Source organism: Carcharhinus amblyrhynchos, chromosome 35 (assembly GCF_965287045.1).
Source record: "Carcharhinus amblyrhynchos chromosome 35, sCarAmb.v2.hapA, whole genome shotgun sequence".
Lineage (NCBI taxonomy): Eukaryota > Metazoa > Chordata > Chondrichthyes > Carcharhiniformes > Carcharhinidae > Carcharhinus > Carcharhinus amblyrhynchos.
Window position 1 is genome coordinate 9,332,170 of NC_137358.1, and position 15,852 is coordinate 9,348,021.

General features: G+C 44.5%; 3 protein-coding genes across 3 annotated transcripts; all 3 read right to left on the bottom strand.

Annotated features, from left to right (window-relative positions):
• Positions 1-373: 373 nt before the first annotated feature.
• LOC145361589 (ferritin heavy chain-like) lies at positions 374-3,677 on the bottom strand. The gene is made up of 4 exons (XM_080217432.1): positions 3,576-3,677; positions 2,212-2,358; positions 1,795-1,920; positions 374-529 (listed from the first exon to the last, which is right to left on the bottom strand). The coding sequence occupies exons 1-4, from the start codon at positions 3,675-3,677 to the stop codon at positions 374-376; spliced, it is 531 nt and encodes a 176-aa protein (XP_080073558.1).
• A 2,932-nt stretch (positions 3,678-6,609) lies between these two features.
• On the bottom strand, positions 6,610-8,511 carry LOC145361643 (ferritin heavy chain-like). The gene is made up of 4 exons (XM_080217523.1): positions 8,404-8,511; positions 7,653-7,799; positions 7,248-7,373; positions 6,610-6,765 (listed from the first exon to the last, which is right to left on the bottom strand). Exons 1-4 carry the CDS (start codon positions 8,503-8,505, stop codon positions 6,610-6,612), a joined length of 531 nt encoding a protein of 176 aa, XP_080073649.1. The 5' UTR covers positions 8,506-8,511.
• Positions 8,512-12,534: 4,023 nt separating this feature from the next.
• Positions 12,535-15,852, bottom strand: LOC145361615 (ferritin, middle subunit-like). The gene is made up of 4 exons (XM_080217477.1): positions 15,751-15,852; positions 13,824-13,970; positions 13,186-13,311; positions 12,535-12,690 (listed from the first exon to the last, which is right to left on the bottom strand). Exons 1-4 carry the CDS (start codon positions 15,850-15,852, stop codon positions 12,535-12,537), a joined length of 531 nt encoding a protein of 176 aa, XP_080073603.1.

Consider the following 15,852-nt stretch of genomic DNA (forward strand, 5'->3'; position numbering starts at 1 on the left):
ACAATATATTTGAGTCTGGAATGGGAAAAGAACTTGCATTCTTAGAAGACCCAAACAGAAGATTAGTGGAGAAGTCTTCCACACTCCTTCCTCACTAAATTGCCACTGGAGGCCAGAATAGCATCCCTTAACCCATTACTTGATAGTTCTTAACAGAAGTCTCCATCATGTAATAACATCAGGGGAGGGTCCTGGGAAATATCACAGTCCAATCAATATTGTGACTGGTAAGCTACCATTAGCTCAAGGGTGTAAATGACAGCAAGTATCTGAATGATGGGCAGTAGACAGCAAGATCAGTAACAGATGTTTATTTCAATTCCTCAGTTTTCTCCCCCTTCCCAGGGAAAGAATGGGACTTCTGGGATACCATTTAAGTGCTCTCCTCCAGTGAGAGCTTGTCAAACAGGTACTCTCCCATCCCATTCTCAGGGGCTCCCAGATGCTTCAAGTTGGTGATGTGGTCACCAAGTTGCTTGATGGTCTTGACCTGCTCATCCAGAAAGTGAGTCTTCAGAAAGTCACACAGCTGGAAGAAAGTCAAAAATGCAATAAGGTAGTCCACAGCCAATTCTCCCCATGTGTAGGAAATGGAAAAGGGTAGGTCCACAACTAAGAATCTTACTGATTCTTCAATAGTCTGTTTGGGATACTGAGCAGGGGGCAGGAAAGGTGATGTGTCTGCAGGTGGGATCTTGCTGGGCAATGTGATAAATTAGACAATTTGTTGATCAATGGTTAGCTATTGGCCAGGATAACATTCAATAACAGCCTCATCATTCATGCCCATTTGAATTGGGGTGGGGGAGGGGGACAGGAATTTTAACCACCCCAATCACCACAGGAATCAGCAAAATATGGGGCAGACCATGGAAGTCATGAATTCAAGTGAGATTTTATCTGTCACAATTAAGGCTTACATTAACACTGCAATGAAGTTAAATGAAATTCTTAGTTGCCACATTCCAGCACCTGTTTGTGTCAATGCATGTCTTTCACACTGTGGGAGAAAACTCACTCAGACATGGGGAGAATGTGCAAACTACAGAGTGACCTGAGACTGGATTCAAACCTGGGTCCCTAGCACTGAGGCAGCAGCACCACCAACCACTGCTATAGAGTTTCAAAACTAAGGCTGAAAAATTTGGCCCAGGACCTCAGTTTAATGTTTACTCTGAAGCCCTACATCAGATAGGCTTTTGGATTCAATGTATAAAATCCAGACTATTCCAATAGTGTCACTATTGGAAATTGAAATGCAGATTCTTTTGTTGAGGTCAAAACAAATAGACAAACTCAAATTAAAGTTGGGACAAAGTAAAAGGAGCAGCTCCCCAAAAAACAACAAAAGTACAAAAAGGAAACTTAAGACACATCAAAATGTGATTGTTGTGTCTATAACACACCCCAGCCCCTGCTGTGCCCAGCAGGTGTGAAAGGCATCAATTGCACTTGTGGACACTGCCTGCTCCCTCTCCAGGGAGACCTGGCTGTGAATGTAGCCATGGTAGAGGGGCAGACAGTCAGAATGGATGATGCCATCGATCACCTGCTGCCTGGACCTATTGATGGCACATCTCACCAGGCCCAGGTTCACAAGAAGGTTTTGTAAATGTTAGCTAGTTGCTAAATAAATTGCAACACTGCTCTCGTCACATCCATGCCCACACTAGGATGTGGGGATTGAAGACAATGCAGTGTTGGGTCTAACTGGTCACACTGGGAGATCAGCTCAAAGACAATAAACAATACAAAATCTACCAGAGGTCAGAGTTACAATGAAGTGAAGCTCACATGAGGGTCGGTCTGGGTGGTGGCGAGTTGGAGGAGATCCAGGAGACTCTGGTTCACATTCTTCTCTAGATCCAGGGCTACTTGCATTGCCTGGAGACCATTGTCCCACTCATCCCTCTCTGGCTTCTACAATGGAAGAAGACAGGACAGTTATTTCAGGGAGCTTCCAGCTTGTCCATTTGGACAGAAGGAAGGAGTTCAGGATCAGGTCAACTTCCCAGTTTTGTGCAGGGCTACAGGGCACAATTAAAAACTTGTATACTAGGGTGCATCTCCAGCAACCCCTACAAAAGGAGTATCAAGAGTGGTTACCATTTGATGGGATTCAAAGTTAGAAACACTTCAAACCCCCTTGTTAAAGATTCTGGCAATGTAACGCATCATTAAAGCAGCCATTCCGCACCCTCCAATTCCCACCTTCACATCTTGGAGGAGGATGCGGCCTCCACGTTTATTCTGGAATTTAATCAGCTTCTCCACGTGTTCCTGCTTCTCCCAGGACTGATGTTTGAAGAAGTGGGAGAAATTGTCCAGGGCCACATCATCCCGGTCAAAGAAAGCCGTCTGAAAGAGAACAATCCCAATTCCATTAACCACAACATGGAGGCCCATTCTAATCTCATTTTTTAAAAGAAAAAAATTGCCTCCCTTTGGAATATTGAGAAGCCTACAGCCTGCATATTTGATTTCTAATTGTGAAGCTTAGCCAGATAAAAGAGGGGAAATAAAACTGGATTCTTGAACACTAGCACAAGTTCAGCAAACTGAATGAACAAAGATGCCCATTTCCAGTTGGAAAATGAGATGGTGTTTCCAAATGCAGAGAGCATTGGGACAGTAACTAGCACACAACTGACCACTAGGAAAAATCTAAAGGGGGTGAATCAGCAATATTACACTGAAAGTGGGAATTATTAGGACAACTAACAATAAATTATCATTTCTTTAAGAATCTCCATTAGAGTATCTTTAAATATAGCAAAACATTGATGTACTATAGTTATAGATTTATAACCCCAGAGAACATGCATTGAAAGCATCCGGAAGGGTAAAAAACCTGAATCTAATTAAACACGACTGATCTAACGAGGAAAGTGACTTCCTTGTCCAGTCTACAAGTGACTGACCATCTCCCCAGATTATTTAGGAAGGTTACTCAGTTGTGGCAATTGATGTGATGGACAGTAAAAGTCAGTCACATACTGAGAATAAATATTCAAAGATTAATGATGTTGTACAGGAGCTAACATTTGGAACAGGTTTGTGTGCAATGTACACTATCAGGACATGTGTTTGACTCAAGGGGTGGAATGGTGGCTAGGAACAACAAAAGCAAAATACTACAGATGCTGGAATCAGAAATAAAAACAGGAAATGCTGGAAAATCTTAGCAAGTGTGACAGCAACTGTGGAGGAAACAAGTCAACATTGAGTCTGAATGACTCTTGCTGAGCTTTTCCAGCATTTTCTCTTTGTGTGGTGACTTTAAGCTGTTCATGTGCAAAGCGTTAAGCAGATCCCAGAATCCATTTACTCTGTGTTCAATACCAAATCCCATGCCAAGATGGCAAGGTCAAGAGACCCAATAACTCCAGGAACACTGGATAATTGAACACAACATTTGGAGTGAGACCTGTTGCTGTCCATAGTAAAGTTACCACCAAAATTGGGTTAAACTAATACTGAGTAAGGACAGTAACAAAACTCAATCAAACAGGCAAGTTAGATGGAAATGGGGAAAGGGTTTGATTGACCAGAATAGATTTTGAGACAAGACTCACCAGAGAAAGATAGAGATAGGAGGCAGTGAGTTCCAGGTTAATCTGCTTGTTGACACCAGCTTCACAATCCTGGTGATAGTTCTGGGAAATCTGAGACTCCATTGTGTAACAGTGAAGTTTTGCTCTCAAATTGAGGACAAACAGATAAAAGCTCCCAGGCAAAGGACTTGGATTTATACTCCAAGAGCACAAAGCAATTGTATCAAACAGGAAATGACATCACCAATGATGGCCAAACACTCTCATTAACCAATCAGGCAACTGCCTTGTCCAATTGGATTCCAATCAGCACAGGAAGGGGATTGGGGACTCAGGAACCAATCAGAATGCTGCGCAGTTAATGCCTTCCGTGCCCGCTGGGCACCGCAGGGGCTGGGGTGCGTTATAGAACCCGACAATCACATTTTAATTTCGACTTTGTTTTTTGTTCGGGCCGTCCCCCCTTCCTTTTAGGGGGGGATGCCCCTTTTCATTTGTCCTTAAGTTAATTTGAGTTTGTTTACTTGTTTGGCATGCAAAAGATCACCAATCAGAATGTCCAAGGACAGGCTCCATTGATTGGCAACTCAACTCCAAAGTAATATTGTTGGATCTTTAACCCTTCTCACAAGTGCAAACTCCGAAAATGTCTGCACCTCAAAATAGCACTAAAATATACCACAGGATGTTATTTGGACCCTGAGCAGGGGTATGAAGACCAGTTTGATGCGGAGCACCCCCAGAGTTACACTAGTTGGATCCTCTGAGGGACTCTTTATTTCTAACTTTTGGAGGACGGTGTTGGAGGCCTATTGCAAAATAGAGACGTCTTTTGCAGAAACCATTTTCTTATTAGTTTGCAGCAACTGAAATAATGTGACGTGGGCCAGCACGGGGATCTGATGAATGTTTACAATTGATGAATTTGTGGATCTATTCAGTGCCGCCTGTGATCACGTTGAGGAGACCCTGAGTTGCAGGAAGCCCAGCGTGAAAAGTAATGCTGTGTGGTGCTGTGGAGCGCCTCAGAGGCTGAGTAGCCTCCGATTCCTCCAGAATCAGTTGCTGGAAGCTGATTGCACGCCCACCATCTCTACATTCAGTGTTTTATTGTTCCAGTGGACACCCAGCTACCCACCAGATCGTTCCTGAGGAGATAATTCCTGCTCTTGTTCAGATAGAATTACGTTGGGTGTGCAGCGCAGGAGCCGGTCACTCCGCCCAGTTATCACCACATGATGTCCTCCCAGCCGACAACTACTGATGTTAACCAAACTGCTTAAGTGTATATTTCACAATATGCATTAACGATTCAGAAGAAGGGACTGAAGGCACTGTTGCTAAGTTGCAGATGATACAGAGGTATGTAGAGGGACAGGTAGAGTTGAGGAAGCAGAGGGGCTGCAGAAGGACTTGGACAGGTTAAGAGAGTGGGCAAAGAAGTGGCAGATGGAATACAATGTAGGGAAATGTGAGGTTATACACTTTGGAAAGAAGGATGGAGGCATAGACTATTTTCTAAATGGGAAAAATGCTTATAAAAGCAGAAACATAAAGGGATTTGGGAGTCAAGACTCCCTTAAGGTTAATGTGCAGGTTCAGTCAGCAGTTAGGAAGGCAAATGCAATGTTAGCATTCATGTCGAGAGGGCTAGAATACAAGAGCAGGGATGTACTTCTGAGAGTGTATAAGGCTGTAGTCAGACCCCATTTGGAATATTGTGAGCAGTTTTGGGTCCCATACCTAAGGAAGGAACGCTGGCTTCGTTTAAGAATTACCTGGATAGTCATATGAGCAGCCTGGGAATGGAGAGATACAAACGAATGGTCTAGTTGGACCAATGCGCAGCACAGGCTTGGAGGGCCGAAGGGCCTGTTTCCTGTGCTGTACTGTTCTTTGTTCTGGCCTTGGAGCCCCACAAGAATGATCCCTGGAATGAAGAGCTTGTCGTATGAGGAACAGTTGAGGACTCTGAGTCTGTACTCATTGGAGTTTAGAAGGATGGGGGAATCTTATTGAAACTTACAGGATACTGCAAGGCCTGGATAGAGTGAACGTGGAGAAGATGTTTCTACTAGTGGGAAAAACTAGAACCAGAGGGCACAACCTCAGGCTAAAGGGATGATCATTTAAAACAGAGGAGGAATTTCTTCAGCCAGAGAGTGGTGAATCTGTGGAGCTCTTTGCCACAGAAGGCTGTCACTAAGTGTCTTTAATACAGAGATAGATAGGTTCCTGATTAATAAGTGGATCAGGGGTTATGGGGAAAAGGCAGGAGAATGGAGATGAGAAAAATATCAGCCATGATTGAATTTCAGAGCAGACTTGATGGGCTGTGTGGCAGGGACACTGGAGAACTTTAGACTTCTGAAAAAAAAAGTACTTAATGTAGAATGAAACAATAGTCTTTGTTCAACCATTGCCACCTTCCCTCAGCCTGCCTTGGAATTCCTGTTGGGAATGATGTGAGCTGATGGATCTGAGGGAAAGGCCAGTAGGAGATCCAGTCTAATCATCACCAAGTGTTACTGACAGGGTGGCTGTAGAGAGGAGGTTTCCTCTCAGATTCAGGAGTAGCAAGTGTCACTGTTTAAATATAGAAAGTTGCTCATTTAAGATAGACACAATATCTGCACCCCCCACCCCACCCATTGAGGGTTACAAGTTTCTGTAGCTCTTCCACCACAAAAAAGGAGAATTTTTCATATTTGAAAGGCAGAGCTAAATAGATTCTTGATTAACAATTGGATAAAAAGGAATGTTGGACTGAGGTTCCAATCAGATCAGTTAGGATCTTATTGAATGTTGGAGCAGGTTTGAGGCTACTCTGTATGTAGTTTGATAAGCCAGTTAGTAATCATTCCATACACTGCTGTGGACATTTGTCCAATTCAAATGCTGAAGAAATGACAATAGACAAGATCAGTGAAAGATTTTTATTTCAGGATAATTTAACTTGTCACAAGTTCTTTTCTTGGAGAAAGCCCAGTGATCCAGATGGAATTGGAAACATCACAGCAGCAAAGCCATCTCCAGTCCAATCCTAGAAGTCCCATTAAGTGCTCTCCTCCAGTGAGAGCTTGTCAAACAGGTACTCTCCCATCCCATTCTCAGGGGCTCCCAGACACTTCAAGTTGGTGATGTGGTCCCCAAGTTGCTTGATGGTCTTGACCTGCTCATCCAGAAAGTGAGTCTCCAGAAAGTCACACAGCTGGAAGAGGAAGAAAAAGATGGTCAAATAAGATGAGCTCTTCTACAGAGGATTCTCTTACAGTCCTGCTTGCATTCAGTTGAAATGATTTGGCCTCATTCTGCCCCACACCCAATACATCTTGCTGAAATGTCACTGATGTATTTGCTGTCTGACCCACAGCACCTTGCATCCAATCAAATCCTTTCAGAAGTGTAGCCATTGCTGCAATGTTGGAAATTGAGCAGCTTATGCACAGCAAGATCCCACTCCCACAGTTTACCACCACTAATATTAATCATTGTTATCATTAGAACCATTGCTAGTCTCAGGCTATTACTTTATCCAATTACAGATTGCAATGCTGCTCTCGTCACATCCATGCCCACACTGGGATGTGGGGATTGAGGACAATGCAGTGTTGGGTCTAACTGGTCACATTGGGAGATCAGCTCAGAGTGAAAGACCACCAGAGATCAGAGTTACGATGAAGTGAAGCTTACGTGAGGGTCAGTCTGGATGGTGGTGAGTTGGTGGAGATCCAGGAGACTCTGGTTCACATTCTTCTCCAGATCCAGGGCTACTTGCATTGCCTGGAGACCGTTGTCCCACTCATCCCTCGCTGGCTTCTACAATGGAAGAAGACAGGACAATTATTTCAGGGAGCTTCCAACTTGTCCATTTAGACCAGGACAAGGAGTAGAATTGTTCAGGGCAACAGGGCCAGTGTACAAGGTGTTTAGCTCAGGCCCCCCACAGAAAAACCCAAGACATTATTCTGTTTGGCTACAACAAAGCCAGTAGCGAGAGATCAAGACACCAGAAGCTGAACAAAGAAACTGTTCACTCTGACAATGTAATAAATTGAAGTCACATCATTAAAGCAGCCATTTCCCTCGAATTCCCACCTTCACATCCTGGAGGAGGATGCGGCCTCCACGTTTATTCTGGAATTTAATCAGCTTCTCCGCGAGTTCCTGCTTCTCCCGGGACTGATGTTTGAAGAAGTGGGAGAAATTGTCCAGGGTGACATCATCCCGGTCAAAGAAAGCCGTCTGAAAGAGAACAATCCCAATTCCATTAACCACAACACAGAGGCCCATTCTAAATCAATGGGGAGTCACATTAAGGGTGTGAGTGGTTCACACTGCTGCCTCACAGTACTAGGGGTCTGGGTTCAATTGCTGGCTTGTGTGGAGTTTGTGCAAACTCCCCATGTCTGCATGGGTTTCTTCTGCCTGCTCCAGTTTCTTCTCAGTCCAAAGATGTGCAGGTTAGGTGGATTGGTCATGCTAAATTCTCCCTCAGTGTACCAAAACAGGTGCCAGTGTGGGATAACTAGGGGGAATTCTTTTGCAGTGATAAATGTAAGCCTACTTGTGACACTAATTTTACATGTAGTAAGTGTCAAGCAGTTACCAGAATCCATCTACACACTGCTCAGTACCAAATCCCATGCATAGGTTCCAAGGTAGAAGAAGCCAGTAACTCCAAGAACACTGAGCACAGCAACTAATACTGGATATCACCATATCTCACAGTAAAATTGGGCTAAACTGATAGAATTAGGACAGTAATAAAACTCAATCAAACAGGCAAGTTAGATTGAAATAGGGAAAGGGTTTGATTGACCAGAATAGATTTTGAGACAAGACTCACCAGAGAAAGATAGAGATAGGAGGCAGTAAGTTCCAGGTTAATCTGCTTGTTGATACCAGCTTCACAATCCTGGTGGTAGTTCTGGGAAATCTGGGAGGCCATTTTTGTAAGTATGAACTCCTACTCTCAAATCAAGGACAAACACCTAAAAGCTCCCAGGCAAAGGACTTGGATTTATACTCCAGGAGCACAAAGCAATTGTATCAAACAGGAAATGACATCACCAACAGTGGCCAAACATTCTTGTTAACCAATCAGAGAGCTGCCTTGTCCAATTGGATTCCAATCAGCACAGAAAGGGGATTGGGGACCCAAGAACCAATCAGAATGTCCAAGGACAGGCTCCATTGATTGGCAACTCAATTCCGATGGAATACTGTTAGATCTTTAACCCTTCACAAGTGCAAACTCCGAAAATGTCTGCACCTCAAAATAGCACTAAAATATCCCACAGGATGTCACTTGGACCCTGAGCAGGGGTATGAAGACAAGTTTGATGCAGAGCACCCCCAGAGTTACATTAGTTGGTTCCTCTGAGGGACTCTTCTAACTTTTGGAGGACGGTGTTGGAGGCCTATTGCAAAAGGGAGACGTTGTTTGCAGAAACCATTTTCTTATTTGTTTGCAGCAACTGAAATAACGTGACGTGGGCCAGTATGGGCATCTGATGATAGGTTGAAAAATAATGAATTTGTGGGTCCATTCTGTACCTCCTGTGATCACGTTGAGGAGACCCTGAGTTGCAGGAAGCCCAGTGTGAAAAGTAATGCTGTACTGTGCTGCCGAGCGCCTCAGAGGCTGAGTAGGCCTCAGGCCTCACAGGTCTAATATCCTCCAGAATCAGTTGCTGGAACTAATCACATGCCCACCATCTCTATATTCAGTGTTTTATTGTTCCAATGGACAACCAGCTACTCACAAGATCATTTCTGAGGAGATGTTCTCTGCTCCTGTTCAGATAGAGTTACATTGAGTCTCCATCATGGGAGCTGGTCACTCAGCCCAGTTATGACCACACCATCTTATAGAAACTTATAAGATTCTAACGGGATTAGACAGGGTGGTTTCAGAAAGAATGTTCCCGATGATGGGGGGAGTCCAGAACTAGTGGGGGGGGGGGGGGGGGTGGGGGGGGGGGGGTCATAGTTTGAGGATAAGGGTTAATGCTTTTAGGACTGAGGTGAGGAGAAATTTCTTCACCCAGGGGGTGGTGAATGTGTGGAATTCACTCCCACAGAAAGTAATGACCAAAACATTGTGTGATTTCAAGAAGAAATTAGATCTATCTCTTGGGGCTAAAAGGATCAATGGTTATGTGGGGGGACGGGGATCGGGATGTTGATTTTAATGATCAGCCATGATCAAAATGAATGGCGGAGTAGGCTCGAAGGGCCGAATGGCCTCCTCCTGCTTCCATGGTCAACGTTTCGATGTTTATTGGATTGATGTTACTCCAGAGTTGTAACTGGAGCAGTGATGGAAATACTGTGAGCAGCTCAGAGGCTCTGAGTTCAGCAGAAAGTAACTCAGCTCCTGACTCCTCAGAGTCCGTCCACCATCTACAAGACACAGGTCAGGAGTGCAATGGAATAGTCTCCACTTGTCTGGATGAGAGCGACGTTCAAGAAACTCTCCGCCATCCCGGGCGGACAAACTGACTTGACCGGCACTGTGGACCGAGTGGTCACCTGATGACGCGGCCACAAGAGAGGTCACCTATAGGGAATGTGGGAGTTCTCCCCGGGAGTGTGGGCAGGGTACAGCATGAAGCAGCTGCTAAGCGAGTGAATAAACTGTTCTGGGTTCCAAGATCTTGTTTCCAGTGTTTCGGGAACCCAACCCATTTACAATCGCCCCATCCAATTTGTGAAACATTCATTTCCTACAACCAAGCGATGGCTGAGTGGTATTATTGTTAGACTATTAGTCCAGAAACTCAGCTAATGTTCTGGGGGATCTGGGTTCGAATCCCGCCACAGCAAATGGTGGAATTTCAATTCAACAAAATAAAAATCTGGCATTAAGAATCTACGGATAACCATGAAACCATCGTTGGAAAAACCAATCTGGGTCACCTTTAGGGAAGGAGATCTGCCATCCTTACCAGTCTGGCCTACATGTGACTCCAGAGCCACAGCAATGTGGTTGACTCTCAACTGCCCTCCAAGGGCAACTAGGGATGGGCAATAAATGCTGGTCCAGCCAGCAACGCCCATGATCAACAAATGAATAAAGAAATACCCTGAGGAATACTAGCAGCTGCGTACCAGCTACAAGATTCACTGCAGTAACTCGCTAAGGCTCCTTCGACAAACACACGGCCCTCACTATCCAGGAGCACAAGGACAGGAGGTGTTTAAGAACAACTAAGCCTGCAAACTCCTGTTCAAGTCTCTCAGCATCATGACTTGGAACTCTATCATCACTCAGTCAGGATCCTGGAACTCCCTCTCTAACAGCACTAGGGTTGTTTCTGCACCAGATGGAGGGCAGGGGTTCAAGAAGGCAGCTTCCTCCCCATCTTCTCAACTGTAACTGGGGATGGATAATAAATGTAGCGCAGCCATTGACACTTACATCCCATGATCCAATATGTAAAACCTATGCTGTGCATCATCACACAATAAGATCCTATTTCTCTGTCTGGTACTTTAGTGAATGCACGAAGGAGTTCAGATTGAATGGATTAACCTGGAAACAGACCAACACACCAAGGCTTCAGGTCCCACTCCCTTCACCAAGGCTGCAGGGGGCGCCATCTACAGGACACCCTGCAGCATCTCACCCAAGGCTTCTCCAACAGCCCCTTCCTCACCCCCCACCTCCACCACCCAGAAGGACAAAGGAAGCAGATGCATTGGGAATGTCCCCACCCCCAGCTTTCCCCTCGGAGTCACGCACCATCCTGACTTGACACAAATTTTCTGTTCCTTCATCACCACCATTGGGTCAAAATGCTGGAACTCTCTGTCTAACGGGGCTGAGGGAACACATTCACCTCCCGGGCTGCAGCGCTTCAAGGTGACAGTCGAGCTCACTAACTTCTCAAAGACAATAACTGCTGACTTTGCCACTGAGTCTCACACCCCCCCTGCAGAAATGTTTCACCCACTAATATCGCAGTGTTATTTCCCCAGCCACCATTTTCCTGTCCTCTTTGACAACAGGGGGATATTGGAAGAAAATGTGAATCCAGCGTGGTCTCGATTAAAAGGAAAAGATTTGGAGCTCAGTTCCCAGAATGTTGTTGCTGTTGAATCTTGGGCACAAGCAGGGAATCCAGGGACTGAGACAGGTTGAGAGCTGAGGCCAAGAGGGTGGTGTAATGTCTACTTCCCCAACACCTTATAGATATATTCCTGTAAGGGATGGAGAGAGAAAAAAAAACAGGCAAATGTTCAGCTCAGGGCCAGGCAGGGACACTGGAGAACTTTAGACTTCTGGGAAAAAAGTATTTGATGTAGAATAAAACAATTATCTTTGTTGGAACATTGCCACCTTCCCTGAGCCTGCCTTGGAGTTCCTGTTGGGATGATGTGAGCCGATGGATCCGAGGGAAAAGGCCAGTAGGAGATCCAGCCTAATCATCACCAAGTGTTACTGAGAAGGTGGCTGTAGAGAGGAGGTTTCCTCTCAGATTCAGAGTAGCAAGTGTCACTGTTTAAATATAGAAAGTTGCTCATTTAAGATAGACACAATATCTACACCTCACCACCCCCACACACAATTGAGGGTTACAAGTTTCTGTAGCTCTTCCTCCACCAAAAGGAGAATTTTTCATATTTGAAAGGCAGAGCTAAATAGATTCTTGATTAACAATTGGATAAAAAGGAGTGTTGGACTGAGGTTCCAATCAGATCAGTTAGGATCTTATTGAATGTTGGAGCAGGTTTGAGGCCTACTCTACATGTAGTTTGATAAGCCAGTTAGTAATCATTCCATACACTGCTGTGGACATTTGTCCAATTCAAATGCTGAAGAAATGACAATAGACAAGATCAGTGAAAGATTTTTATTTCAGGATAACTTAATTTGTGACAAGTTCTTTTCTTGGAGAAAGCTGAGTGATCCAGGTGGAATTGGAAACATCACAGCAGCAAAGCCATCTCCAGTCCAATCCTAGAAGTCCCATTAAGTGCTCTCCTCCAGTGAGAGCTTGTCAAACAGGTACTCTCCCATCCCATTCTCAGGGGCTCCCAGACGCTTCAAGTTGGTGATGTGGTCCCCAAGTTGCTTGATGGTCTTGACCTGCTCATCCAGAAAGTGAGTCTCCAGAAAGTCACACAGCTGGAAGGGGAAGAAGGAGACAGTCAAATAATGTGAAGATCAGATTTTCCATGGCCCATTCGCAGAGGGAGATTCCTCAGAGGAAGTGAGTTGCATTTTACCACAACCACAACTGTGCATCATTGAGGGTTTTAGTCAGGAAATGTGTATTTCCTGAAGCAAACAGTTTACAAGTGGGGTCATTTGCAGTTTAGGAATAGACCTAATCATAGGCATAGCAAAATCCCAATAATTAACTGAAAGAAATTTGTTGTGTATTGGACAGTTATCCCCTCCCTAAAATATAACCCAGACCATGTACTCAAGTTGACACATCCAAGTTACAATGCAAGTTTTATTTCAGACTGTAGGCCAATTACAGTTGGCAATGTTGCTCATGTCACATCCATGCCCACACTGGGATGTGTTGTTGGGTCTAACTGGTCACACTCGGAGATCCGCTCAAAGATCAACAAAGTCTACCAGAGATCAGAGTTACGATGAAGTGAAGCTTACATGAGGGTCGGTCTGGGTGGTGGCAAGTTGGTGGAGATCCAGGAGACTCTGGTTCACATTCTTCTCTAGATCCAGGGCTACTTGCATTGCCTGGAGACTGTTACCCCACTCATCCCTCTCTGGCTTCTACAATGGAAGAAAAACAGGAGTTATTTCAGGGAGCTTCCAGCTTGTCCATTTGGACCAAGAGAATGAAGGAGTTCAGCATCAGGTCAATCCTGTTCCAGTTTTCTGCAGTGCTTTGGGGGGGGTGGGATTAACATGGTAATAAGTCTCAACACCAGGCTAAAGTCCAACAGGTTTATTTGGTACCAAATACCATTAGCTTTCAGAGCACAGCTCTTGTCAGGTAATTAAACCTGTTGGACTTTAACCTGGTATTGAGAGACTTGTTACTGTTTACACCCTGTCCAATGCTGGCATCTCCACATTGGAGCTAACGTGTGGAAACAATTCTGAATCCCTTGTCCATCAGAGTGCATTCAGTCAGTCTGGGCACAGCAAGATGGAGACATTGTTCTGTATTGAGTTAGACTGAGATATAAGACAGGTGAAGCTAAGCTACATTTCCCACTGCCTTTAGGATTTAACAATTGCCAGTCCAATGAATTAAAGCCACAAAGCAGCCATTTTCCCACCTTCACATCCTGTAAGAGGATGCAGCCCCCTCGTTTATTCTGGAATTTAATCAGCTTCTCCACGTGTTCCCGCTTCTCCCGGGACTGATGTTTGAAGAAGTGGGAGAAATTGTCCAGGGCCACATCATCCCGGTCAAAGAAAGCCGTCTGAAAGAGAACAATCCCAATTCCATTAAATACAACATGGAGGCCCATTCTAATCCTAAATAACGTGTAAACCCTCTTCCAGTTTTCTAACCAAACTGACTATTCAAATAAATTTAAGTTTAAATTCCTTTTGTCTACAATCATATTGATTGCATTACAGACCAATTTCCAACCATGAAGAGAATGTCCACAGTCCATGGGGTCCTTATGATGCTGGCTGCTTTGCTGAGGCAGTGGGAAGTGTATCCAGTCAATGGGTGGGAGGCTGGTTTGTGATGGACAAACATACTGACTACACTAAATGGAATTGACGTTTTGTGGAAGAAATGAGGCTCTTCCATTTTAAGTGACTTTTAATTCCAATTTTTGTCCTGTATATAATATTGAGTGCATACTGTTCCAATTCAATTGGTTGACTGTTTTGCAATACTTGATCCATGTTGGATTGAGTTGATGCTGAAGCCAAGTGCTTGAATTTCATTGGAGCAGCACAATATGTTCTCCAACTGAAATGGGAGTCCTTTATCAACACTATACTTCCTTGAGAGGTCATTTGTCCCATAAATGAATCTTCATAGAAACTGTACCAAGAACAGCTTCTTCCCTGCTGCTGTCAGACTTTTGACTGGACCTACCTCACGTTAAGCTGATCTTTTTCTACACCCCAACCATGACTAATGCTATATTCTGCACCCTCTCCTTCTCCATGTAGAGTATAGCACAGAAGACAACACTTCTCACTGCACACTAATACATTAATAATGCTTCCTATAATTTGTTGCAATTTATGCCCATTTCAGAGCATCTTCATATAGACAGAAGCATTGATGTTCCAGGACATGTCCCAGGCTCAGGCAGACTGAAAATATCTGGAAGTATCAGTGACCACAAAGCTGGCTGTCAGCTTTTTAAACACCCAGCTGCTGTCTATATCCAGTATGACCACCAGCTGACTCCATCCCTACACCCACATCACAACCACAACACCCTTCTGAAATAACCAAGACTTCCATTCAATTGTGGCAATGACAGGGGAGAGCAGCAAATGCCACACGACTAAATGCTCCACAATTACCTCCAAGAACACTATTGCTCTGCACACATCACCCTGGCAGCCAGCTAGTATACCAGCCATCACTAATCTCATCCTTGTAATAAGGTTGAATGGACACTTTAGGACAGTAACACACAATAAGTTAAAAATTTACTGACTACAGACTCTGGAATAAGAAATAACAGGATAGCACAGTGGTTAGCACTGCTGCCTCCCAGCACTGGGGACCCCAGGTTCAATTCCCAGCTTGGGTCACTGTGTAGAGTCTGCACATTCTCCCAGTGCCTGTAGGTTTCCCCAGGGTGCTCCACTCTCCTCCTACATTCCAAAGGATGTGCAGGTTAGACTGATTGGCTATGCTAAATTGCTCCTTAGCATTAGGGGAATATCAGGGAGGTTAGTAGGGTAAATGTGTGGATCAGGTCCCAAGTGGGATTGCTGTCAGTGCAGGCTCAATGGCCTCCTTCTGCACTGTAGGAATTCCATGAAAATGGTGGAAAACCTCAGCAGGTCCAACAGCATCTATGGAGATGTGAGAACCAACATTTAGAACCCAGAGGTCTCCCCTCATTTAGAGTTGAGATGTTAATTCTGTTCTCTCTCCCCACAGATGCTGTCCAACCAGCTGAGATTTTGTTTTGGAATAAGTCAAGTTAGGCTGAAACAGGGCAAGAGTTTATTTCAGCAAATAAGATCATATTTTAAATCTATAAAGACAAGACTCACCAGAGAAAGATAGAGGTAGGAGGCAGTGAGCTCCAGGTTAAGCTGCTTATTGACACCAGCTTCACAATCCCGGTGATAGTTTTGGGAAATCTGGGAGGCCAT

Coding starts and splice junctions, on each gene's coding strand:
- LOC145361643 (XM_080217523.1), bottom strand. CDS start 8,505: ATGGCCTCCCAGATTTCCCAGAACTACCACCAGGATTGTGAAGCTGGT. Junction 7,800..8,403: donor CCTATCTCTATCTTTCTCTG/GTGAGTCTTGTC, acceptor GTTCTCTTTCAG/ACGGCTTTCTTTGACCGGGA. Junction 6,766..7,247: donor CCATCCAGACTGACCCTCAC/GTAAGCTTCACT, acceptor TTCCTCTTCCAG/CTGTGTGACTTTCTGGAGAC.
- LOC145361615 (XM_080217477.1), bottom strand. CDS start 15,852: ATGGCCTCCCAGATTTCCCAAAACTATCACCGGGATTGTGAAGCTGGT. Junction 13,971..15,750: donor CCTACCTCTATCTTTCTCTG/GTGAGTCTTGTC, acceptor GTTCTCTTTCAG/ACGGCTTTCTTTGACCGGGA. Junction 12,691..13,185: donor CCACCCAGACCGACCCTCAT/GTAAGCTTCACT, acceptor TTCCCCTTCCAG/CTGTGTGACTTTCTGGAGAC.
- LOC145361589 (XM_080217432.1), bottom strand. CDS start 3,677: ATGGAGTCTCAGATTTCCCAGAACTATCACCAGGATTGTGAAGCTGGT. Junction 1,921..2,211: donor TCCTCCTCCAAGATGTGAAG/GTGGGAATTGGA, acceptor CTTCCATTGTAG/AAGCCAGAGAGGGATGAGTG. Junction 530..1,794: donor CCACCCAGACCGACCCTCAT/GTGAGCTTCACT, acceptor ACTTTCTTCCAG/CTGTGTGACTTTCTGAAGAC.